This window comes from Acanthopagrus latus, chromosome 5, assembly GCF_904848185.1.
Source record: "Acanthopagrus latus isolate v.2019 chromosome 5, fAcaLat1.1, whole genome shotgun sequence".
In the NCBI taxonomy this organism is placed as follows: Eukaryota; Metazoa; Chordata; class Actinopteri; order Spariformes; family Sparidae; genus Acanthopagrus; species Acanthopagrus latus.
Window position 1 is genome coordinate 26,070,371 of NC_051043.1, and position 26,334 is coordinate 26,096,704.

The 26,334-nt window shown below is 43.3% G+C and overlaps 1 protein-coding gene across 13 annotated transcripts in view; it reads right to left on the minus strand.

Annotated features, from left to right (window-relative positions):
• The window catches only part of LOC119019449 (netrin receptor UNC5C-like), a 371,539-nt gene that overhangs the window by 43,536 nt on the left and 301,669 nt on the right, over positions 1-26,334 (minus strand). For 12 of the 13 annotated variants that reach the window (XM_037098023.1, XM_037098026.1, XM_037098024.1 and 9 more), the window contains 3 exons: positions 3,568-3,748; positions 906-1,073; positions 55-219 (listed from right to left, as the gene is read on the minus strand). In XM_037098023.1, coding sequence (XP_036953918.1) covers positions 55-219; positions 906-1,073; positions 3,568-3,748 — 514 coding nt within the window. Of the gene's footprint in view, positions 1-54; positions 220-905; positions 1,074-3,567; positions 3,749-7,022; positions 7,238-26,334 lie in introns of those variants that run through there. The other variant, XM_037098032.1, reaches the window with a different exon arrangement.

A 26,334-nucleotide genomic window follows, 5' to 3' on the forward strand; every position in this document is an offset into this window, starting at 1 on the left:
TTTAGGGGAGAAGTGTCAATACTTTATTGAGAAGATCCATTATTGTGAACTCACTTTGCATACAGAGGCCGTCGGTGCAGTTCTGAGACTGCAGCACCAGCCCCTCGCAGTCCCTCCCTCCGTTCTTAGGCGCTGGGTTGTTGCACTCCCGCCTCCTCCACTGGGTGCACTCCGTCCCACAGGCAGACCACTTGCTCCAATCTGTCCACACGCCGTCCACTAGGGGGGAAACAAGACACAAAAGAAGACAAGGGGGGGAGAAAAGAAAAGAGATGAGACCAGCAATAATGTCCTCCGTTGTGTCCCAAACAGGCTTAAGTGGAGCACAAAGGGTGGAAAAGTTCAACAAAAGGAGGAGAATCTGGACGGTGAGTGTCCAGGACAAAGCAGGTGGAAACATGCGGCCAGAGATTAAAATAGCACCAAAAAGACAAGGATACAGTACAGAGCAGATACAGTATGGAAGCAGTTCAGAAGATTCAGTAGAGCTGGCCTATTATATTGGCGACCCGCGGGGCGCTTTCACTCTCAGAAGCGTCCTCTGAGTGGTCCAGTGTGATATATGACAAAATATGTATACTACACATATACAGTATACGTCCATCTCACACATATATACTGATATGATTCACCTCTGCATCCAGGAGATGTTAAAATTTGTTTTTAATTACTATATTCTGAATTAAATATTGTGTTTTCCAGAACCAACTCTTCGTTGAGAGCTGAACATGCGCAGTAGCGCTCAGGCAGGGTGTACGCACCAGGCTGATTACAGTCACAAGTAACAAAGTGGCTCGACCGAAAATATGTCTCCGCCAACCCTGAGATGTAAATTTAACAGTGAACATCGTTTCAGTTTGTAGTCGAGTCGTCCTGCAGCAAGAGTAAACCAAAACAAGCCTCACCGGTGCAGAGCGTGGTACATGGCAGCTTCTGGATGGCCTGTCCATCACAAGGCAGCCCTCCGTTGAGCGGCGCCGGGTTGGTGCAGCTGCGGGTTCGTTTCTGGAAACCTCGTCCACAGCGGCTGTTACACACCGACCACTCCGTCCACGTCGACCAGCCGCCGTTCACTGTGGCAGCAGAGATCGGCAATCAGAACATGAATCCATACAAACTACATGTTACTCAGTTCTTAGTGAAACTTTTTTTTTCTTTTTTTTGCTGGTTCACATTCTGCTGTTAAAGAAGTGATTGCAGGAAGGCGTCTACAACTACGTTAGAAATGTGTCTTAGATCAAGAATCCATCAGTTTACCTCGTTTACTGTGCACAGATTGATGTATTGAAATTGCGCCTCACGCTGTTTGACATAATGCGCCTTTGTGGATAACGCCGGCTTGCTCGCTGCCATTACTGCTGTGCATTTCATTCTATCACTGTCATATTCTTATTTTTTTTCGTTTTGTTTCTTTATGTTTTGAACGCGCTCCGTATCTGTAATTGTGTTTGCAAACTTGCTTGCAACAAATTGGCCCTTAAGGGGCAAATAAGAGTATTCTGAATGGAATCCAACAACAGTCTGCAGCAGACACACTCATATGAAAGCCTCAAGTTTACACAAGATATGTCTGCGCTGATGCAATTAAATTGCACAGGGTGCATTAGAACCCCGCTCCATCACAGAGGCCTTTCATCCCCAATGAAAGAATCTGCGATTTCCAATGTGTTGTTTGATTTAACGGAGCTATTTGTCTTGATGGAGTCAGTGTGTGTCTTGCAGATGCCAGGAGGCAGGGCTGCTGAAGTTTAGTGAGAACAGCTGGATCTCTGTGCAGAGCTAAAACCACACACAAACACACCAGCACACACACACACACAGAGTCTTGGGCAAACATTTCCATTACCCTGCTGCTACTGTGGTACAATTCTTTTCACACTGTGTTCACATGCTTTCATGCTGCTTGCAAATTGCTTAACCCTGAACCCGTGTTGGAGAGAGAGCACGGGGAGAAAACAATAACTACTATAAGAGCAATCTCGGCTCTGAGCTTTTCCTAATCCTCACTAGTCGAAGAGGCCGTGTGTGTTTGCATAGTCTGTTTGCATCTTTCTCTCCATTTGTATCTTTTCCCGCTTTCTCTCCCTCTCTCTCTCCATCTGTGTCTGACATTTTTTATTTATTTATTTTTTTCCTTTTTCGGGCCTTCTACAGGATTTTTTTCTGCTTCCTGTCAAATTTACACTCGACCGCTGCTTCATTATCTTGTATTATTGTCGTCGCTCATAGGGGGAAAAAAAATAAAAAATGTGGCAGCAGAGTGAAGACAAAGATAAGGCCGGATGAGAGACTGACAGGAAGAGAGGACTCAGGTACGGAGTTCAAATGAGTCACAAGGACACCCGGAGAGAGAGAGAGAGGGAGAGAGAGAGAGAGAGAGAGAGAGAGAGAGAGAGAGAGAGAGAGAGAGAGAGAGAGAGAGAGAGAGAGAGAGAGAGAGAGAGAGAGCTAACATCAGGTGAGGTGTAGTGGGTTGAAATTCCGCTGCCGTATTTCCGCTTTGTCTCAGCCCAGTGGACTGTGCCCACTCCTTTTTTCCCAACGCCCAATTAGAAATGAATCATCAGAGTGTAAAAAAAAAAAAAAAATCAGGCATAGTCACTTTTTGTCATCTTGGCTTCATCTACTCTTTTTTTTCCTACCTGCTTTCTCCCACTCTCTCCCTCCTCCTCCTCACCTGTCTCCCCTCTCTCTCCATCTATGGCCTTTTTTCTCTTTTTTTTTGTTTCCTCTGGTTGTTTTTTCTTTCTTTTTTTTCTCTCTCTCTCACTACTATTTCACCTTGTCAACAGTATCAGCCGGGGCCCTCGCGGAGCCGAGAAGATTGAACCGCAGATTGAACAATCTATTTCTGTAAGGATACATCAGTGTCAAACCACTCCATCTCTCCTGCTGTCTGTACCGAAACACGCACACGCGCGCGCAGTTATTTTTGATTGAAACACTCCTCCTAGTGAATAGACTCAATGTTATATTTGAGAGAAACTGTGTGTGTGTGTGTGTGTGTGTGTGTGTGTGTTTGTGTGTGTGAGAGTCTACATTGTTTCCTCAAAATGTTCCCTGTCCTCTCATGTCAGGCTGGCATTTGGTAAAAATGGAAAAAAAAAAAAATGAAGTGAGAGATTGCATGCGCGGCATTTTCCTCCTATCAACAAGCTTTGTAGAGAACCATGAGAGAAGAGCACAAACCAACTGAAGCTACTCGACAAAAGTTTTTTTCTGTTGTTGTTCACAGCTGTGATCGCGCCATATGCTGCGCTATTCGTTTAGCGGCGGGACACTCTTGGCTGAAACCTGCAGACATTTGGAACGCCCAAGTGTTTCTAATTTAAACCTGAAGGCGTGGATTGGTGGATTTTAATTGGGTGAGGTCAAAGGTGACTGTGGGAATATCGGGCCAATCACAAAGAGAGTGTTGGCACGGCAGAGGAGCTAATTTCATGCGGCAGATGGGGGCCGGCGCGGCTGATCAGAGGCTTTGTTGGGTGGCCGCGGCGAGCATTCAAAAAGGTTTCGTGTGAGCGAGAGTCGACACAGACGGCCGCCGGCCGCTAGCGTGCAACTCACCATAAACGATAACAGTTGCTGTGGTGCTTCGCCGTTTGGCCACGATGTTCTTCGCCACGCACGTGTAGTTGGCCGTGTCCGACAGACGCGCCTGCTTGATGATCAGGTTGTGGTCGATGGTGATGTAGAAGTTTCTGTCCTCCGCCGGGTCGATAATCTCTTCATTCTTTAACCACTCCACCTGTGGGGGAGACGGAGCAGGGAGAGAACGAGGTCAGTGCGAAAGTTTGCACAGAGAAAAGATCAGAACAATTGAGCTAACGAGAGATAAATAAATGGTGTTATCGTTTGAACACACCGCAGAGCTGCACGCCTTATCTCATTTTACAGCGGAGAGGTTTGTTCCGGCTGTGAGGCCAAAAAACAAATTAAACCAGATGAACAATTATTCATTCATCAGTAGTTCTTTGCTTTTTTTTTTTTTTTTTTGCAACTCTGTCAGATCTTTGCCGGCTGAAGGGGAATTATGCGATGATGTTCTGATCTAGTTTTCGCAACTATGCCGTCCTGCGAGCAACATTTGGGGGGATAAAACAAAAAAAGATGCTTTGAAAGTGATGTTTGTCTAAAAATGTCTAACAGTCTATGAGAGGAAAAGAACTGAACTAACAGAATCAAGTTTGTTAGGTGGTATAATCTCATTTTTCCAACCTTTCTGGATGACAAAGAAGGATGGAAGGATTTTTTTTAACAGGATTCCGTTTTAATCTTGTTTCTCGATTGTCCCAAACAGAAGAAACAAAAGTAGATGAAACACATACAGAACGCTCCGCAGTGACTACCAAGACTGTCGTGTGATCTCAAGCATACACTTTACAATCAAATGAACGGGCTTTGTGGGGTGAGATGTGAAAATAATAGAAGTAATGAAACTACAGGAAGACGTTTTTTACGCCTCAAGTCGCTAATATACCGCTGAAATAAGACCCGCGTCTACAGCGGACGCCTCACGATATGGAACCCTCGGGCTGGTATTGCACAAAAGAAGGGAAAAAGTCCTGAACATATGCTTTCGTGAGGTACTGTGAAGGGTGAAGGGTGCAACAGCGGGAAACTATCCTATTTATGAGCCTAATCACATTTCCTGAGTGCTGTATTTACTGGTCCAAACGCTCATAAATCCGGCCTGTCCGAGCTTTATGGCAGGCACATAAATGTCCGAGCCACGTTGTTTAATTCATGTTGTTTAATTTCCTCCTCCCTTCGCATTAGGAAATGGAAATCTCAGACGCAGAAAAAGAGGACGTTCAGTGTTATTCCTTCGGTTTACTGCCCGCTCAGGCTCTGCCGTCACTCCTCTTCTCGCCTCTCGGTTTTATTCTACCTGCCTCTCCCGTCTGATCTTTAGAGATTCGCCGGTGCTCTTTGGCCACGGGGCTCACACTGGAGCTCCCAATTCTCAATCTTAAAGTGAGGTGCTGTGTGACCTTTCAGTTTCCATTACAAAGTAAAGGTTATACTCGAGGGGGAAAAAAAGCAAAGACAAACAAACAACATATATATATATATATATATATATATATATATATATATATATATATATATATATATATATATATATATATATATATATATATATATATATATATATATATACACACACACACGGCTCAAATGGTGGGCAAAGTGGTTACCCTTGTAGGGTCTCACAGGCGAAAGCAAATTTTGTGTTTATTCACACCGACGGATAAAATAATAAGCCAGAAAATAAGGAAGCGGACACTCAAATACAGAGTTCACAGTGATGTAATATATTTGTTTCTCTCTGCTCTTCTCACATTTATTATAAAATGACTGGTTCACATTTTAACATTATATAGAGACTGACCTAAATACATCTTGAGCTGACATTTAGCTGAAATATACAAGTATCACATGAGACCAGCAGAGAAAGTTTTCCTCTTAACTGAATGATCAAAGTAGCGTCATCAGGAAGTGTCTCAGCAGTCCGCGCACTGATGATCACTGTGTCTCGGTGATCACTCAGTGTTTTTTTGTGTACAGTTGCGGAAAAATATGATGCTACGGCACATTATCATACTGACATTTTTCTCTTGAAATTAGGCAACAATGTCCACTTTACCACATGTGCAAAAAGAAAGAAACTGTGCAACATCACCAACAAACAAAACACATCGGAAGTGGATTAAATCAAGTTTCCAGGTTGTTGTAATTGTACCAGGAAGACCTCAAAGCTCTTCACTTCACAAATAATAACTAAACATTTATTATTTAACTATTAAAGTAAACTGTGAGCTTTAATTGCAAAAAGTGTCGTCATCTGTTTTATCACAGTCTCTGTTCTTGTCTTTGCAGCACTTTACCACACTGCTCATGAATTCGACCATTTGCTTTACTTCTCAGCTCGTCCTTTCCTCCAAACAACGTTAATAAACTACTGTCAGTCAACGAAACCAATCAGGACAACATGTCTGGCTTCTTTTAAAAAGTAATTTAAAAAGTCATTTCTAATTAACCTGGAGAACCTTTGCCTCTGGATCTTGCTTACCCTGGCAGTTTACACTGCAGCAGAAAAAAAAACAAAAAAAACAAAAAAAACAACTTGCAGTTGAATGTGTGAGTGTAAAATGTGAAAAGTAGCACAACGTGTTTAAAAAGAAAAGCTAACGTCCTGTTTGATGAAACAAACTGTCACTGGAATCAACAGTTTAACGAAACTAATAACACACGACTGAATGCTTTGGATCAAATGTGACTTTCACTGTAAGTGTGGGAGAAAAATATGACTCTCCCAGGACATCATGTCTCCATACGTTAGGATGACGATGTCATACGTACCCTGGATAAACGTTAAGGTCTGGCTAAGAGCAAAGTGCAGTTCTATGAGTTTATACCTCATGGACTCTGCATCCTAATGATTCAGAGCTGCTGTGGATCTGTCTACAGAACAGATGCTCGACAAACCGAGCCAAAGCAAAGCTGATCGTTCTGTGTAAAACTCGTAGGACGGCCTTCGATCCATCTATGGGAGCAGATGTACTCTCTGCTACACGTTTCCCTTCTACTGCTCACTGGACCAGAGGTGAGAGGCCTTGAATTAACGCTTCCCTTCCTTGGTGTTAAACAGGTGAACCATGTATCGGAGGGATGCTTTCTGAGCTGCAGATATAACTTTCAGGAGGAACACAGATCTGCGTCACATTGTTCCTCACTGATCAGGTTTGTATAAACCACTTCAATTTAAGTCGTCGGCGTCTCTGAGTCTTCTTCATCTCTCCTGAATGGTCAAGCGAGCAGAAATTCCACAACATCAGGAATTCTGTATTTGTGAGTCATGAATCGTTCAAAGTTACTGCTCTAAATTTGGTGATTTTTGATGCAAATGTTTGCGATAAACTAGAGGATGATGTCTTTATCACTACATCTAAAGTACACTCCTTCTTAAACTTCATAAACTATTTGAACTATTGGTACAGAATGAAATATATTTTTACCTGCAGCAAAGTATTCATACTTTTACTGAAGTATCTGAGTAGTTCCACCACCGGCTCCCATGATGATGCCTGATGAGACCGTTTCATGTTTCCCAGCAGAACATAATAATACTACTTCAGACCTTTGCTGGCAGCTTATTAAAATCAGTTGTTCGCTGCCGCATGATGATGCACTGAAAATAGCGGCGCTCTTTGAAGCCTGTAGGTTGAAGCACGTGAGACGGATGCGTGTGCTGCGCTGGGCTCAGACAAAGGGACCACATGTGGTGGCTATACTGCCACTGCCATCGCATCATTAGCCACAGCTGGTGTAAGAGAGAGAGTGTGTGTGTGTGTGTGTGTGTGTGTGTGTGTGTGTGTAAATGGCAGAGGGTGGCTGATTGGATCAAGCCAACCCCAGGGGAGAATGTGTATTTGTTATTTTAACTCTCGCCCCCACATCACCTGTCTCTCTCACTTTATCCACACACCACTAGACACACACACACACACACACACACACACACACACACACACACACACACACACACACACACACACACACACACACACACACACAAAACAACACCTATAAAGCACTGGTTTATTGCCATGGTGTAGATATGAAATAATGGCATTATTCATGGCTGTGTGGAGATACCTCAGATAATTGCAGTGTGATCACACACACACACACACACACACACACACACACACACACCTTTGACACCCCTGCACAAGCACAAACATAAGCAATACTCATGGCCTTTGTTTCAACCGTAACAGGATTTGAGAAAAGGTTCAAGAGGAGTCCATTCCTTTTTTTTTTCTTCAGACAAAGAAATCAAATGGCTTTCTTTTCAAAGGGATAAAAGCTTCGTCTGATCAATTACACACTCGCTTTGTTCATGTTTTCTTTCCGTCTGACCCGATGACTGAGACGTGAATCTGGCTGCAGGTATATTTCAAACCTCGTGCCCCTGAATGCCAGATTAAAGCAGTGTTTGGATATTGCGACATACGCTTTGTGCCGCGAGGAGTGATTAATTCAAATATGGAAGCAATTCCATACGTTTTCCAACTCAGAACTTAAAGACAAATAGCCCCATCTCAAGCTGTGCCATATCTAGGCAGCAGAAAAGTGTAATGTATCTATTGAGATATGCATCTTTCTTCGGCGGTGGAACAAAGGCTCGGCCGCATGCTGTGCAAGATAAAAGTAGGCCAAGATATAGAGATACGCACTCCCTTCTGCTGCACTGGAGAGCAACACAAAATGTTTGTGCAACGCAAGCCTCACTGCATATCATATCATATCACCCTGCCATATCATAGTCACACTGTGTCACAGGGAGAAACAGTGTAAATCCTGCAAAAGCAAAAACAAATGGCAGACCACAGAGCAAGAAGTGAGATAACAAAGCAGAGAGTATCTATGACAAATGCTAAAATATGAAATGCTTTGAAGCGCCTGTACAAAGAGGCTCATATGGGAGTTGATAGCGGCGCTGAGCAGATACAGGGCCCGTGGATGGAATCCGCCGCTGAATCACAACATTTATTTTCTCAAAGTGGAAGCAGGCACAAATGCACAGACACACAAAACAAGAGCATGACGAAAGAAGAGATGGAGCGGTTACAATAAAGTCTGATTCTGCAATCAAAGACAAGGCGGGGAGATCAGGCCGTATGTGCCTGTGAGTCACTGAAGTGTTGATGTGTTCATCACCGAGGATTATTATCCCCTTGATTAGATATATTATCTGGATTTCTAAAAGACCACAGAAGAGTGGGTTAAAGAGCTCCTGGAATGACTACTCTACCTACGTGTGGGCAGGGACCGAGTGCGCATCATGTTTTCCATCTGTCCGTGGTTTAAATAATCCCCCCCCCACTCGCCCCCACCTGCTCCATCAAGCTCCGTCACTTCATTTCACAGCAAACTGAGGAGAGACAGTGGAGGGAGACTCAAGACAGACAAAAGGACAATGTAAAGTTCCTTTTGTGCGTCAACGGTGCAGTCTTTATTTTACCTTTTTTGAGCTGAGAAGGGAAAGCTGCAGACTTTAATGAAGCTCAAGTGCATACCGCTTTATTTATAATTTGGAATCAGTTTGGCTCGTCTTTGTCTGAATCATCCTGCAGGTATTAGCATGAGGAGGGCAAGATGTGCCGGAAGATAAAAAGACTGCTTCTGAGTGACGTGCGAAGTTTTCCTCCCCGTTAATTAAATGTCTACCTATGCGAACCTTTCCACAATTTGCTTTGCCAAATAAAATTGCCGGTGGCGAGTTTTCTTCAGAGTGAAGGAGGAGATGTTGTTGTTCTGCAGGACACATGAGACAGGTGTTGGCCTCAGTGACTCCGCCCCCTCCCCCCATCACCTGTTTGTAACTTCAGTGAGAGATCACAGTCTGACATCACGTCTGACAAATAAACAGACCTATGATCAGGTACCACAAATCATATCATTGGAATGAAGCACAAAGTTTTTAAATCCCTCCCTTCTGTTAGCCGCTTGTGTTCTTGTGAATGTTTCCTGTTCTCGGGTCACTATTGATCTTGACCTCAGAGGCTGAATAAAGATGAGATGAAATAAAGATGGAGAGCTGTTGAGAAGCGAGGCGATGACAACCTCTGACCCAGAGTTAACAACAATTTGCTGCATCAGGCGAACATCCACAAGAGTCACTCCGATTGTCTTTTATACCAACATGTGCAAATTATGACTCCAATCTGAACCCGTCTCCCAGCAGCAGCTGAAGCCGCGGTACATGTGCTGTATTGTTGACATGAACAAGGCGCACACAGACCACAGAATCCATCTTGGGAGAAGCACAATTCCATCCTAAACACTGTCCCACTGTCCTCTACCAGTCATAACACCCTCCTATACACACCCCGCCCTGCACACTCAGGTACACACACACACACACACACACAACTACACACCGCTGCCAGATGTGCCAAACTCATTTCCACTGGCTCTGACTGGCATCTAGAGAGCCATCACCATAATTGGCATGCTTGTTTCCATTATCAAACACTCACATGTGCACGTATGCTCGCGGAGACTCATCCCAAACAAAAGCCACACACACACACACACACACACACACACAAAATGCAACATGCCAACCCAGTTCTCAAGAGGCCTGCCAGTCCAGTCAGCAGAAAACAAACCGAGAGGGAGAGAGAGGAAGAGAGAGAGAGATAACCGAGGCAGCAGAGGATTGAGGGCATTAAAGCAGGAAGCCCCGGAAACAAAAAGAGACGAGGGAAGAGATGAGAGAGGGTCAGAAGAAGACAAAGAGGTGGAGGGGAAGGAGGAATTAAGAAAAAAATACAACAGCGCAGTGACGGAGAGGCTGGAGAGACTGAGAGCAGGTGGGAGAGAACATATTGAGAAGCACAGACACAGACAGAGCGAGAGAGAGAGAGAGAGGAGACGGAGAATGAGAGATGAGTGTTGGCGGAGCGGACCATCCATCTTTCTCTTCTGCTGCCATCAGCTTTCTTGACACAAACCCAGACAATTGGCTATAACTGTCTGCTCGTGTTTATAAGGGGATAACACCAACAAATGCCACACACACACAGACACCTACACACACACACATCACCCGCCTCCTGATGTGTAGCTAAGTAGAATAGTAATCAAGCTATTCATTAGCGCAGTAACAAAGGCCATTACTGGCTAATCAACAATCTTCAAACTCAATCGAGGAAAGCTAATAGAAATTTAATCCAACAGCGCACACGAATATGGTGGAAGACCATGTGTTTGACTCTGTGTGTGTGTGTGTGTGTGTGCGTGCTCTGACATTAGATGAAACAATTAGCTCATTTTGACCAGATGAACAAAAGGACTGTGTTGTTTTAAACATCTGCAGGAGAGTAACCATCATGGTGGGGGAAATTTTAAAAAAAAAGTCTTAAATTGCTTCTCCGGCATCAAATGAGAGGTCTAAATATTCTAAACGAAACACCCACAATGCACCAGGAAGTGTCCTTTCTATTCCTATTCCTATTCCACGCGAATCCACATTTAGACCCCAACCAGGCGGAAGCAACCAAACTCGTGCTGTACAAAAAACGTGCCGCCGTCACATCATTCAGCCGCTCTCGAAAGACATTTCATGATCAAAAGGCTCCTAAACCACATTGATCTCACATTTGATTCGATTTCAGACATCAAATCAAGCGAGAGATCAATGTGGTTTAGGAGCATTTTGATTTCTAATCTAGTCATTATTTAGAAGGATTGAAACGCTCATCAGCAGCTCTCAAGCGTCAACAAGGCTGAGAAATTGTTTATGATAATGGTGGTTTGCACTGTGGCCTCACAAGCCCTGAGTTTGATTTCCGGCTGGTGCTTTTCTTTGCTTGTTCTCCCCCTCGGCTGCCCCGGTTCACTCCAGGCACTTCAGCTTCATCCCACAGTTCAGTCTCATGCAGGTTAGGTTAATTGGCTCCTCTTAAAACAGCCAACCTGGATGTGCGTCTGCAATCTGAATCTAAAGCTGGCACGCTCAGCAAAATCAGACGAAACATGAATTAACAAAATTTGAAAAATTAATAATTTCATTACACTTTCATACCTACATTGTTGAATTTAACTGGAGAAAATAGACTGAAAGAGAAAAGAGGGATGGACAAAGGCAGACAGAGGAGAGATATCTGGCCTCTGACAGCTTTTTCCTTGAAACTATCACATGTTGCCTGCAGCAGCGAACAAAACCCTGCTATCAACGCAACGTTTTCAGACTGACAGGCATTCTAAATAAATCATTTTTGGTTTAAATCTTAAAATAAAGAGGAAAATACTGTTAAGGTTGTTAAGTAAAAAGTGCTTCGTTGCCATCTCATAGAAAATCCATCACGGAGCCAGTCGCACTGACTCGGTTCAGTCCAATTAAGAAATGTTCCTTTCTGTACACACAGTAATGGGAACTTTGCTATGGTGTTCAGGCGGGATGGCTGTAACTGAGCAGGTAGAGCGAGTCATCTACCGAGACAACAGGTCAGATCTCCCTGCTGCGGTTTGGTTTGCCAGCATCAGATGGAAACAGATGATCTGGAAGCGGAAGAGGATAACGGGAAGCGTTCGAAGTAAGAAAAGAGGAAAAAAAGACGGAGCTATCTTATATAGATCGGTCTCATTCTCATAAGTTCCACTTTACTACTTGATTTGATTATGGTTATATAGGTAACTTTTCTAACTTCACCACTTAAGTACTGCAATTTGCGAGTGCAAAAGTAGCAACCATTGATTTGGAAAAACAAGATTAAGCAAATGAGATTTGCAGGGGAACATTATGTGTGTGTGTGTGGGTGGGGGGGGGGGGGGTATTCTCTCCTTCCTCCACACGGTCGTGACTCTTCCATTGCTTCGTTTCACTTCTTGGCAACTCCGTACCTGCTAATTTGTAGCATTCTAACAAATACAAACGACTGCTTTTTGCTGCCAGCAAAACCTCTGGAATAATTGTCCTCTCAACTTCCAAAGGCTACGTCTCACTCCCACCTCTCCTACAGTAATGTGCTCTTCCTCTACATGCACTTCCCTGTTAGTCATCCTTTACTTTGAATTTAGGCCGTTGCACTTCCACATCCAAAGGACACAAAGCAGAGACACTCTTTTAAGCGCCATGTGGTCCCATCTTCAAGTCCGTCCTCTCTTCGGGGAAGTGCACCTTAGATGTTTGAGAACTGAACAGGAACATCTGACATGAAAAGGCAGGGTCAAACAGGCTTTGGTCGGTTTTTTCGACTTGCTTAAAAACATGATTAAGGAATAAAACCAGGGAGCAACAACCAGTGAGGAGAGGCCATCTCTCAGACGAGAGTCAGGCAGGCAGACATCAGCAGATAAAGAGGCAAACAAAAGGGAGATATTACTCATAGAGACAAAAAAAAAAAATAGAACAAACTGCCTCGACAGAGAGAACACACGCAGAAGAAGATATGAAATGCAGTGAAAGACACTCGCTGCTCAAATGTCCGTGCAGCTGTTAATGACAGCTCTGTGTGAGGTGTGATTTTCACTCACCTACAGGATACCTTTTGCCATTTTAGCATCGCTGTCTTAATTGGCCATATGTCCTGGTGTTTCTGTGTGCATCCTCACCACACTTGGGAGGTGATTAGGACAATCCTGCTGCCCGCTGCCGCTGCTGTGGGGAATTATCTACCAGCCACTACGATACAATACATGCCAGGGCCGGGCAGACTGGGCAGATTGCGCAGGTTAACATAAGGTCAGCGTACGTGCGCAGGCATATATATACAGGATGTCAGTGGGAGTGCGGATGTGTGCACGGATGTCAGTGTGTGTGTGTGTGTGTGTGTGTGTGTGTGTGTGTGTGTGTGTGTGTGTGTGTGCACCAACATGGGATTTCAGAGGCTCTGACAGCTTAATTAACTAGATCCAGGCGAGTGACATAAAGACCCAATTAACCACACTGACATAACTGGGTCAGCATCGACAATCATCCCACTCTGATGTTCTAAAAGACACCTTTGATTAAAAAAAAAAAAAAAAAAATTAAAAAAGCAGTCTGGAGTTTGAAGTTTGAAAGTTTGCGCTGCGTTTTGTCTTTCCAGGAATCAACTAGGAACACATTTCATCACAGTGATTTAACTGAAACACTGTTACACAAAGATGCAGGAGTTTATTCAACAAAGATGGACGACAGGCTGGCGCTATATGCTGCTGAAGAACATTACACCATAGCATACACCACCATGTTGGATCAGGCATCAGATGAAGTGCAAGATATACTTTCAGCCGTGGTAACAGGCTAAAGAATTCAAATTCATATGACTGTAAGTCAACGATCTGGACGGCTTCTTCATTTCATTCATGTGAAGATTTATGATTATCTCTTTCATGATTATCTCAACAATGAAAACTCACCACAATCTACTTATTGTGAGTGTTTTTCATCCCGATGGATTTTAAAACCTTGACTCGTTCCATCCCTTTGATGGATGATTATTGAGATTTCTTTACAACAATGAATGTTGGATATTATACATTATACATATATGAATGTTATATTATACACTTTGACTTCTGAGTTGTCATCAACGTTACAGGAAAGAGCTCTTTCTACTTCAGACTTTCACTGTACAATGCAAAAGAAGGACAACATGTGTATCCATTACACTGTATCTGTGGAGCGCAGAAAACTCTTACACGCAAGGAGAAGAAGCTTAAGTTCTTAAAAGAGTCAAACACAGGGAGGAATTTTATATATATATATATATATATATATATATATATATATATATATATATATATATATATATATATATATATATATATATATATATATATATATATATATATATATATTAAAAAAAGAGTCCCCAATGTGCAGCAGAGTGTGAGGAATAGCAGAGCGCTCTCCAAGGTGTCCCACACAGACAGAACTGGGACACCAGAGGACACCCAGTTGGACTGGGACGGGCCTACAGAGGCCTATTTATAACTCACTACTCCACTGCACCTTGGTGCATTTCCACATGATGCATGGCACGCACATATGATACATGAGTATTATTTTACTCAGACTTGTGACTTGAGCTCTTGAATGTGACCCTAAATATTATGGCTTTGCGTTTTATCGCAACGCAGCTTTTTTTTTTTCCTAGCAAGATTAAGCGCATGTGAATTTTTAAAGAACTGAAGTAATTTGTTACGGCAGCGTGTCCCCGATGTTATTAGATCGTTTATGCAATGTAAGCTTATAAATGATAGAAAGGACGGGGTGAACGGAGAGAAGGGCGAACGAGTGAGAGCAGGTGAAACGGAGGCGAGAGGAAGCAAGGAAGCAACAAGGAAGGAAGCTGCTCGTCGATAAAGGAGGTCACAGATGTGCTGAACAGAAAGCCTGCACTGGCTTCTCTAGGGTTCACGCATGCACATGCACACACACACACGCACACACATTGTTACCTCTGAGATTTAACACAGGTGCAGATGCTTCACAGTGATCTATTAGACTCACCCTCTCATGTCAACATTCAAGAGTGGAGAGAGACAGAGAGAGGGAAAGATGGATGGGGAGCAATCTCGAGAGAGGTCCGGATAGAGAAAAGGTATTTCAACGGCGATGGGGAAGGATGGAGAGAGAGATGGGGAGTTAGGGAGGCAGTGATTATGGTGGAGGAGGATCAGGAAGCAGGGAGTGCAGGCTCGAAGCAGATAGCTGTGGGTGATCCATTAAAGCTAACCCGACAATGTCAACAAATAGGGAGAGGACGCGTGAGACGAAGGGAGAGAAGGAGCCCGCAGAGGGAGAGAGTGAAAGAGAGAGAGAGTGCAATGGTATGGAGGAAAAAAAAAGGACAAATGAAAAGGTAATGAGGAGGTGAGGGAGAGACGGAGCAATCTGGAATTTCCATGCTATGTCAACAATTAGGGAAAGAAGGATTGAGGGGGAGGACGAGGCCGAGGTGCTGAATGGAGAGAAAAAGGGAGTGGAGGGAACTAGATGGGGGAAGATATACGGGGGTAATCCATTAGGCCAAACACTTGGGAAAACAAGAGACGGAAAGTAAAAGTCATGTGAGGAATGCAGGGGGAGAGGGAAGGAAAAGAAAATTAAGAAAAGACAGGAGGAAGTTGGCGAGGTAATATTTTTCCCCCGTGTCCTCGTGTCAAAACAGGAGTTGCGTGAGTGCGTGTGAAGAAAAGAAAAAAAAGAAAAACAGAAAAGAAAAAAAAACCCACCAGTACCCCGTAGCTCCTGCTGCCCCCCCCCTCCACCCCCGACACATCTATCCAGGCATCAAAGAGCCAGGCATTACAGAGATGGGCTATGACTGTGGAGGACGCGCTGATAGATGGGCTGCGCTTTTGAGACACGGGGCAGGTGTGTTGGGTGTAAATGGGAAAAAGAGATGTGCAAGAAAGTGAAGAAGGCAGAGGAGAAGGCCAGGAAGGGAGTGTATGAGGCAGATAGCGAGGCAGGCAGGCTCGAGGCTTTTGGCGATGCAAACTTGAAAGCAAAGGGCAGAGGCATTTATTAACCCAGAGTTGTAAATCTGAACTACACCTCCGACTATTTCCTGACGGACGATTCAATACAAGAACACTGCCAGGTGGAAAAATACAATTCAGCGAGGAGGCAGGTTTATGATTAAAGCTGCTTAGCAATATATTTATTTCCAGGAAAGAAAAAAAAAGAAAAAAAGAATCGATGAAGGTATGAAATGGTGAGTGAATATTAGGAAAGCACATATTGTGAAAATCTGGGATGATGACAAATATTCATATAACAATTTGGACAATACTCAAGCTGTATTTGGTTGTGTCTCTATTTAATCCCTGATTTATTGATATGATTTTTACCTCAGTTCAATTCTTCTCACTCATAGATGTCAGTCACGTATTGTTGTTGTTCCTTGACAATTTAACTAACATGTCCAAAGCCACATTTCCAAGGTAAAAGAAAAAATAAATCCTGGATGCATCCTTTTTATCCAGATCTGCACAAAAAGTTAACGGGGTCTATTTCAGGTCTGACACCAACCGACGATCGTAACCTCCTGGTAGAGGTAAAAAAGCAAGAAATCACGTTATCTGAGAAGGATGCTTTAAAGGTGAGCCAAATCTACTGGTCTATTTTAATGCTATTACTTTTGGATCAGTTTAATTCCAAAAGTAGCAATAATCCTGAGTCCATTATATAACTAAATATATAACAATTGTAAATTCAGTTAATGCAGAAAGCCAGTTTTACAACAAATTAACAGTTTCTTCATGAATATAGAATTAATTATAAAAGTATGGTAACCTCCTTGTGTAAAATGTGACTGTTATATGTCATTTTAATGGTGTGTTCAAGCTTGTTCCACTTGTAATTGGATTCGCAGCACTGGTGTATTCTCAGCGAAATAGACGGGGAAAAAACATCAACACATTACTCATACATTTAGAATGAAACATTATTAAAATCATGTCTTTCCTCATAGTTGGAATTTTAAAAAAGGAAGCGTTGCTCATTTCTGAGAACCAAGAGCTGATGAAGGAAACAGACGTGGGGGGTAGAAAAAGAAAATTGGAACAAACAGAATGAAAATAAATAAATGAACAAACAAACTGAATAAATGGTAAACCACTCAGGCTGGGAGCTCCGGCGATGTATAAAAAGGCACGGGGACTGCGATTGCAGCGGTGGTAGCTGAAGGAAGGAGGAAATAAACACGGAGATGACAGTTTGGGGTGAGAGTGTTAGGGGACGAAATGCTTAAATGAGACCCAGGGCTCAAATCATTAGAGGGAGGCAAGAAGGAAAACATCTAAATCCACTCAACAGCTCAGACACGTCGAGGGAGCGCTTCCCCAAACAGGCGCTGACCTAGTAACAGCCAGAACCAGAATCAACACCTCACACATCACCGGGGAGAAGTTCAAAAGTGAGACATTTTCCACTTGTGACAGAGGCACTGAAAGTTGGGAAATTAAAAGATTAAACTCGCTCTCTCTTCTGTTTTAACGTGGCGTGCTGCACTTTGTGTTCTTGGCTAATCTCCGAGCCCCCGGATGTCTCCAGGTAATATTTGATCTGCAGGTATTTTGAAGCGAGAGGATTAATGAGAGATAGGCAAATTACGACGACGTCCATGGAAAGTGTAAAAATATCGACCTGATTGACAGAATAAATGTTAGCCAAGTATGATCCTGCCACAGATACATTCAAACTTTTTTGTGTTTCAACTTTACACGTGTTTTCTGTTCCTCTCTTGTCATGGCATTGTGCTGATGGATCTCTCAGGTTTAGGCACCAAGAACCACTTGGTCATGGCCAGAGGTCTCCTGAAAAACACCCAGTTCTGTTACCACGAACATGGCTGTAGATGGCCCGAGGTCTGCTTACAATCACCCTGTTTTGTCCCCATAAACACAGCTGGGGACGGCCTGACTGCGATGTAGAAATATCTGGGTTTGGTCACCACAAGCACAGCTGGAGATGGCCCCCGAGGTCTCCTTCAAAAAACACCAGGTTCTGTTGCCACAAGCACAGCTGGAAATTGTCTTTCCCATAAAAATATCCAGCGGTGTGACGTGTACAAATGTTGAAATGCCGTGGCCGCCAACCAAAAACATGCAGTAGTTTCACAGTTACAAATTCTGAAACGCATTCTGTTGTGGCAGGTTCGTTACCATTAACGCCACCTCCTCCAGCTCCCAGTGTGAAAGTCAGGTGATAAACATGTGACGCGAACGCGATATGACACGTTTTGCGCGAGTCTCAGTGTGGCACGATACAAACTCAGACGTGTCGTTCAGCTGCTGACATTATGTCCCGGTGACTGGGCTTAAAAACTATAGAGGCACAAAACAGTTAAATGTTTGGCCGTGGAAATGTGGTTTGATTTATTCTCTTATTGATTTGAGCGAATAAAACATTTACCACTGGTAGCTTTTAGCAGATCCATGCAGTCTAATTCACGTTCCCAGCAGATACTTGAAGAAACAGGTGGACCATTGCACAAAATAGCTAGTTAATTATGTTTTACAACCGGCTCTATTAAATTTTCTCCCTCAACCAAAACGACTACCACCCCTACTGCAACTGCAAATAATGAATTCAATGCCTAAACCCAAGCAGACGCAGCGAGCGCCTCTTAGGGAGATTTTATGGAGTTTCCTTAGGTCTTTAAAGGCAGCGTGTTGTCGAACTGACTTCCCCAGTTGCTCTGTGCCGGTGTTGAAATGATTGACAGCTTGTTAAATTATAGAACAGCCCAGCGCGTGGTTACGGGTCAGTGCGGTAAAAAGTGTTGAGGCCCTCTGTGTGTGTGTGTGTGTGTGTGTGTGTGTGTGCGCGCGCGCCTCTGTTGTTTTTCTTTATTTCTCTGGACAGTGATGTATTTTTTCGCATTTCCTGCCGAAGCCTCCAGTTCAGTAAGTACTTTAACATCACTAATGGCAACAGCAGAGGACGGAGGAGGAGAAAGAAAAAGGTGAAAGGGAGAGAGAGAGAGAGAGAAGCAGAGAGGCAGAGACAAGAAGGAAGAAATGAAGAAACAGTGGGGATCAAATGAGAGCAATTGCAGAGTGTGCAGAAGAAACCGCAGGACACACGACTGCTAAAGAGCATTTAAGTGTCTCGGCATTATGATCTCAAAACACCTGCATCGCCTGGCTCATCCTGGAAGGAGTGCTTTTTCTGCCAGGCACCGCCATCACCCTGAGCTAATGCTGCCTCATTTTTGACGACTTGCCGCAGAGTTATTTTATTTTTTAATGTGCAATAAACACTCCTGATTTCTCGGGGTTATGCACATGAAATCAAGAAAATGGAAACTGCGTCTGAAGCAGTTACATTAAAGTGAAACTCTCACCAAAATGCAACAGAGGCTTTTTTTTTTTGCTTTTTTTTTTTGTAAATGTACATGAGTCAAACCTTCATGTTAAAGCATAATTATGACGAAAGAGGCACTCTGAAGATTTACCGTAGTTTCGTTTCCGGCTCTAACTCATTTTTAATGGGAGTGCATGGGGCACTTTTACACTAGCATCAAAATCTCTATTTTTAAAACACTAAGAAGGCTCGACACAACATGAAACTTTGCTCGTAGTATCACCAGGTTCTCTATACATGAACACGAGCATTGAGAGCATTGTTTGTGTACACAGAGTTTACTGAAAAGAAAGGTTTTGAACAACTCATGTTAGCAGTAGCTTCTTCCTCTAGCCGTCATCATGGCAGCCCAGACGTACTCGGGGATCGACACGTCTGGGTCGAGTGTATGTGGTTCAGTTGAGTTCATGTGTAGAGACCCTGGTGATACTACGAGCAAAGTTTCATGTTGTGTCGAGTCTTCTTAGTGTTTAAAAAATAGCGATTTTGATGCTAGTGTAAAAGTGCCCCATGCATTCCCATTGAAAATGAGTCTGAGCCGAAAACAAAAATACGGTCAATCTTAAAAGTGAGTCTTTCATCGTAATTATGATTTTACACAAAGGTTTGACTCATATACATTCACATAAAAAGCCTAGGCTGCATTTTGGTGAGAGTTTCACTTTAATTCAATCAGAGCTGGATGTTTTGGGGGTTTCTACGGAGCATGTGCTTTATTCATGGTTCAGATCATTCATATTTCACATCCTCCTCCTATCCATTTTTCACTCTGCTCCCAGAGGTATGTCCTCAAAAGTCCGCTCACGCACTCAAGGCAATCAGCAAGGATGTACCGCATCCTTCTCTTCATCCCGTCAGCCTTGTCTTGCTATTTTGGTGGTTCCAAAATAATGCATGTTCAAGGTACAACTACAGAGATGGAAATTAAATCCCTTGAAAACAAATGCATATATTACTTAATTATTCAATGTATTATCAGTTTATAAGTTTTAATAAGCTTTTTTTCCTACAGTATTTTAGTGCAAAATACATTAAAATAAACTCTGTTAAATAAATAAAAAGAAAGCAGCTTTCGTTGGACACGAAACTAATAAAACGGCTCTGTGTATGCGTGTGTGGGAAGCTAACCCTGTCGTTACTTTTTTAACACAGCCCTGCGTGTGCCAGCGCTCACACTCGTGTGTTTTTTGGATTTTTTTTTTCGTGTGTGTGTGTGTTAGTGTGTGTTAGTGTGTGTATGTCAAAGCTGATTCACAGTACAGTGTAGGAGTGCTGATGACACTCCATAATCATTAAAGCATGAAGAGGCTCTGAGCTGATTGGGGGCATGCTAATCCTTTTTAATTGACTCTCCAGCTCTCCAGTGTTATTAAAACCGCCCAATAACAAAATCAGCTTTGCTTTATTAGCCGGGTCAGCTGAACTACTGGAGACCTCCTCTGTTTGTTAGTGTTGCGTTTTGTTGAAGGGTGTGCAGTAAATATGATCACGGTAAACAAAGAACAAAATGGGGATGTACAAACACAGGACGTAGTGCCTCTGCTGGAAGGGATTGTATGAAAAACTGCTACTTTCTATTACATTCTTTCTGTCACCGGTCCGAGATTTAGCATCCTTTATGTAATTATGGTACAGAGGTTGGGCTGATGAATGGGTGTGCAACGCAGTTCAACAATTAATGTTTGCTTTTTTGTATTATTTTATCAATGATCGTTCCAAACCATATCTAGGAATGTCAGTGACCATACCTACCATGCATGTATGTTGTAGGAATAATAAAAAAAAAATTGGGCTTTTGCAGAGATGTTCTATTTCGGTGAGTAAAGCCCTGACACATTATACTGCCTCACGTCTCTGCAAAGACTACAGCCGGCAGCACACTTGCTTGTACGTTCTAAAAAAAATAAGAAGAACATGCCTAATGGGTAAAATTCATGGTTACTACCGAGACAGGCTCGAGGGGCTCTCCCATGTCTTTTCCCATTTCTCTTTTCGTGCACCGAACAGCAGATCCGAGTGATTTTTCCCACTGATGAGCCACCGCTGATCATACATGCTGAATTGGCCAAAAAAGCGCCCGACAAGTGCCGTCCAGTGTCGGTGGTGTGAGACGGCCCCGACAATACTCCGAAGCCGAATGTGTTTTTTCAGCAGAATTATGACTTTAATGAACAAACCTTTGCCTAGCTGTGCTTCATACTGCAGCACTGATTTCCTATTTTCTCCCAGACAAAGAGACGGCAGATGCCATCATGATCAGCGTGTTATCTTTTATGGTTCCCCAAAGAACCACAGGAGCATCCTCCCTCTAAGTGCTGCGCATCAGCCTGTGCAAGGTCACACTTAAGTAGCCTCCAGCCATCTACCTTTTGGAAGAATTATGCTTCTGAAATCAGCAAAGCATCAATAGTGCCAAGAGCTTCTTGGCAGACTGCTTGATAAACTGATGATTCAATATAATTCCAGGGCGTAAGAAGAATTGTGGTTAATACAGCTCAGCAAAAAAACTGAGTCATATTTGATTTCACACCACCAAACACATTTCACTCGGTGTTAAATCGAGGAGTGCGTTGCAGCAATAATGGATTTTACAATCAGATGGCAGAAGATGACATATCACTTCAAACATATTCTCCGCTCCACAAAGACGACGCGGTCATCTTATGATAATGTTCTCTTGTCAGATTTATAAAGTAAATATTAATTGCATTGACTTCCTTTGGTGTCTCACTGAGGAGTACTTAACCGAAGAGTGACGTAACTGAAGAGCAATTAATTGCTAGCAATTATTCAAAGCCCTGGATTATTAAACTTCTTCAGTCTTCGTCCCAAATGAAGAATTTACTGTCCCAATTGCTTTAGTAGTTAAGCACATAAAACGATATCACATCTCCTGCCAGCAGGACTGAAAACTATTTTTAGACAACTATTTTTAATTATACCATATATAAGTTTCTAATATGTTCACTGCATTTGTTTAATAATATATATGCAGATGCACAGAAACCTATTATAGATGGTGCATGCTCACGTGCACAACTTCCAAAGTCCTAAAAGACTCACAAGGTCTAACAACTTATAAAACTTGACAGAAGAGAGCAGAGATTTGTTATTTGACACTGTCGCACCCCGTGTCAAAACACTGTGTTCATTCATCCATGACAACACTGTCAGGACTGCCGAGGGCAGCGCGGGTAGCTGCCTGACAATGCAGTACACTCTACACAGTCATGTCACCATCAATCCGCAGCTTTGTCTCCGAACTGTGTCAGGAAAGACAGGGGGGGCATGAGGAAGACTGAGAGACAGCAAGAGTGACAGGAAGCGACACAGCGGAGTGTGAGAAATATTAAAAAAAGAGATGTGGAAATGTCGGCGCAAGGCCAACAAGGACAGACAAACAGAAAATGGCTGAGAAACTGTGTAAATCTGTGAGAACGGTCTGCAAATTGGTTTTAATTTGGAAAAAGAACTCCAAGGGTCAGCATTTCAGCGCCAATTTAATACTTGTTCCACATTCCTGCGAGGAAGACATTAAAAAGGGCTGATTGCAGAAGGTGGACTATCCTATAGTGTTTGCTAAAGCCTTTGAATAGGTAATGAAAGGGGAGAGTGAAGGTTTTCCTAATTTTGGGGGAGTCTGCACAAACGTTCATTATCTCCTGCCCTCCCACTTCTGACTCAAGCACCCACTCAGCCCTCCGCACACCACACACACAAAGAACAAAGTCCTCGTCTCCTTAAAGGACTCAAACCTCAGACCGCGGAGGACTCAAACTACATACGATCACCGGCCTGCGCACTTCCTGTCCTCCGCGAGGACGGAAGAAAATAATACACAGTCGTCAGCTAAGAAACAAAACACAAGGGGCGACTGTGTGTAATGAGAAGCTTCCCCCCGCCTTTGAATTTTGATTGATAGTTTCCCTAAATGGCAGCGATGACGGGTAAATGGACTGTAAGTGCTGGCAGTTACAGTCACTGTGAGGTCTGAAATAGCAGAACTCCTGAGAAAAAAGCCAAGATAAACATCTGGCTTTGGTGTTTTTTTTGAAAATGTTCCACTTATGATCTGCGAATAATGCATGCGCTCTGAAATAAGCATTAGATGAGAAGAGGAAGAAAAAAAACAAAATATATTTAAATCTTCTGGTCTAGACAGAAGCAGTGATTGGAACCGAATGGAACCGAGCTGAGAAAACAAGCAACGGAAACGCTCATTTTTACGACTGTATAAAGACACGGGCAGAGAGACAGAGAGTAGTCAGTAGAGTAAAACAGCGAGGAAGACACTAATGCCGAGATTCTGCAATGGAAAATACACATTTTCAATGCAGCTTTGCACAGTCTGCTGGCTTTTGGAGTGGGATCTGACTAATGCCTGAATTTACTGACATGACTTATCGCTGGATGAAAAGCCTCTAAAGGCTCCCAAAATACAAAGTGGTTATAAAAGACTGCACGGCTGTACAGTACGAGGAGCGAAGCAGTCGAAGAGATGAAACATACCGTCCTGTACGTGTGTTCTGTACATGTGACGCACATCATTAGATAATGATCACAATCCCCCCTTCTCCACATCACCGACGACCAGCCACAACACTTATATCGCAGAAAACAACACAAAAGCCGCTCCTCGTCATCATCCGGCCCATTTGTAAATTACTCTCCAGTGATAGGCCATCGCAACAGCATTTTAATAATCTTAACACCATTTCAATAATTCACCGGCAGTCGGAATGAAGAAGATTGCTGACTAATCTGTGGATTACGGTGATGATTTCTGACAGAGGTTGAGGATCAAGGTAAAATGTGATGGGAGATGAGCCGTGGGGCTTACCATGCTAGCTCAAAGAGGATTAAGGTAAGGATCTATTGGAGGAAGCAGCATTACATAAATTGTTTTTGTGCACAGAAAAACGCACACTCGCGGGCACGGACAGATACACACTCACCGCAGGTGCACAAACACACGTGTGTTTCTCCAGGGGACGGGATGAAAACGACTTTAATACCTCTGGTGCGGTTGTCACACAGGTTTTATGGAGCTAAAAAAGACCCGCTGCCGTTCCCGTCCCGTCAGGTTCATTCAGTTCTATTTATTCAGATGTACAAAGTCTGACTCATTTTAATCTTTCTATCCATTGACAGAGCTTTTGATGCAACAATCGATGGCGTGTTCTGGTTAATTATATGTTTTGGATGCAACCAGAACATGGAGTTCATCTTGTACTGTATCATGGTCCGGGTGGATACTCGACTCTGATCGGCTGCTGATAAACGTGCAATCCATTGTTACCATCTGCTCACTGTTCTGGATCGTTGAGCTATAGCCTGTATCTTATCTAAATATCTTATTTACAACACAGAGTAAAGTCCCTGAGTGCGTAACACCACAGGATGGAGCCTGCAACACGCTACATCCCATAAACAGCCTCCAGTGCCTCTGTGAACACGAGCAATCATCTCACCTTCCATTCACCCTTTACCTCGCTACCTCAGGCTGCGACTGGCAGATGCACGTGACGTTTTTTTTTAATCGTCCGGGAAAATCTTGATAGTTGACATTGCTGGTGAGCTAGCTAGTCCCGACGGTAGACCTGCTGTCAAATTATATTTATTGTTTGCCAAACATGCGTAATGTTATTGACTGTGAATCTTCCTAATCGCATAATGTAAGCTTTCTGGCTAATAGCTTAGCCGAAGGGTTCCATGAGCTGAGCGGACTAGAAATATCTCCCGCTGTCGTGTCGTATCTGGTTCATCCCGTCTACTGGAGGAGTGAACGTGTCCTTTGCATAGGATTGTAAGAATCGTTCCAGGTTTTACTGGCATGAAATCATCATTAGATATTGCTTCTGAAAAAAACTTTAGATTACAATGACAAAACCCACAGAAAGATAAAAATCGAACGGTAAGAAGCCGGCTCTTGCTGGAAAGCAGGGAGATGTTTTAGACTGATAAGTACATAGACCAAAAACTCTGGTAAATGCAGAAAGGCCACCATCATGAAAACGCGAGCAAAACAGCTGTCAGAACTTAAGTCTGAAAAAGGCAACCCGATGTGACAGCTACTCCTTACTGCTGTAGGAGGCTGCTGATTTATTGATAGATGTCTGGATGTTAAAAGATTTTCTACAAATATAACAGAACACGCTTTTTACCAACATCAGCTTTAATGGTCTCATTTTTTTTCCCTTTGGAAAGTGACCACGGTTTAAGCACGACAATGCCCTGTGCGGTGTCCATAATCAGTCTGTATCAATTCCTGATAACAGACACCTCATCAGGCTCGAACACGTTTGTTTCTGAGGTCCAGAACGATGCTGGGCTCCAGTGAGATCTGAAAGTGGCAGTGAAAGTGCAGCTGAAGGAATTCAATAGATCTGCCTTTATATGTGGACGCAGGAAGAGAGCGCGTCTTATTTGTTGGACAGTTTAATTCACACTGTCACCTCCACTGTCCATTTAAAGCGCTCCACCGGCACAGATGTTATAACCTCCAGATAGATTCTGCTAGTAAACGTCATTGTATGACACATTAACAATGGTGACTTCAGGGACTGAAATGCACTGTGTGGGTCCGTGTACAGTATACAGTACGAGTGCGAGAGCGCCGAGGAGGCCGCGAGCGTTTTGGCCGCAGCACACCGCTGATGACTTCTGACAGAAAAGTCTGCTCTATTTTACATCACAGAGTCACTGGAGCACACCGAGGCACACCCATACACAGACACTGGCAATAACACACACGTGTGTGTAGAGTTATTCCACACTGGTTGACGCAGACAGTCATTCAGAAAAAAAAAATAAAAAATGACTTGGATGGTCACTTTGAGGGAGGTTATAGAGGCCGAATGTGTGTGTGAACATGTGGGTGAGATGTGTGGCTGTGCCTCCTGGATTCACACGAATACACACAGCTGTGTCTTGGTTGAGATGGTCTGTGTGTG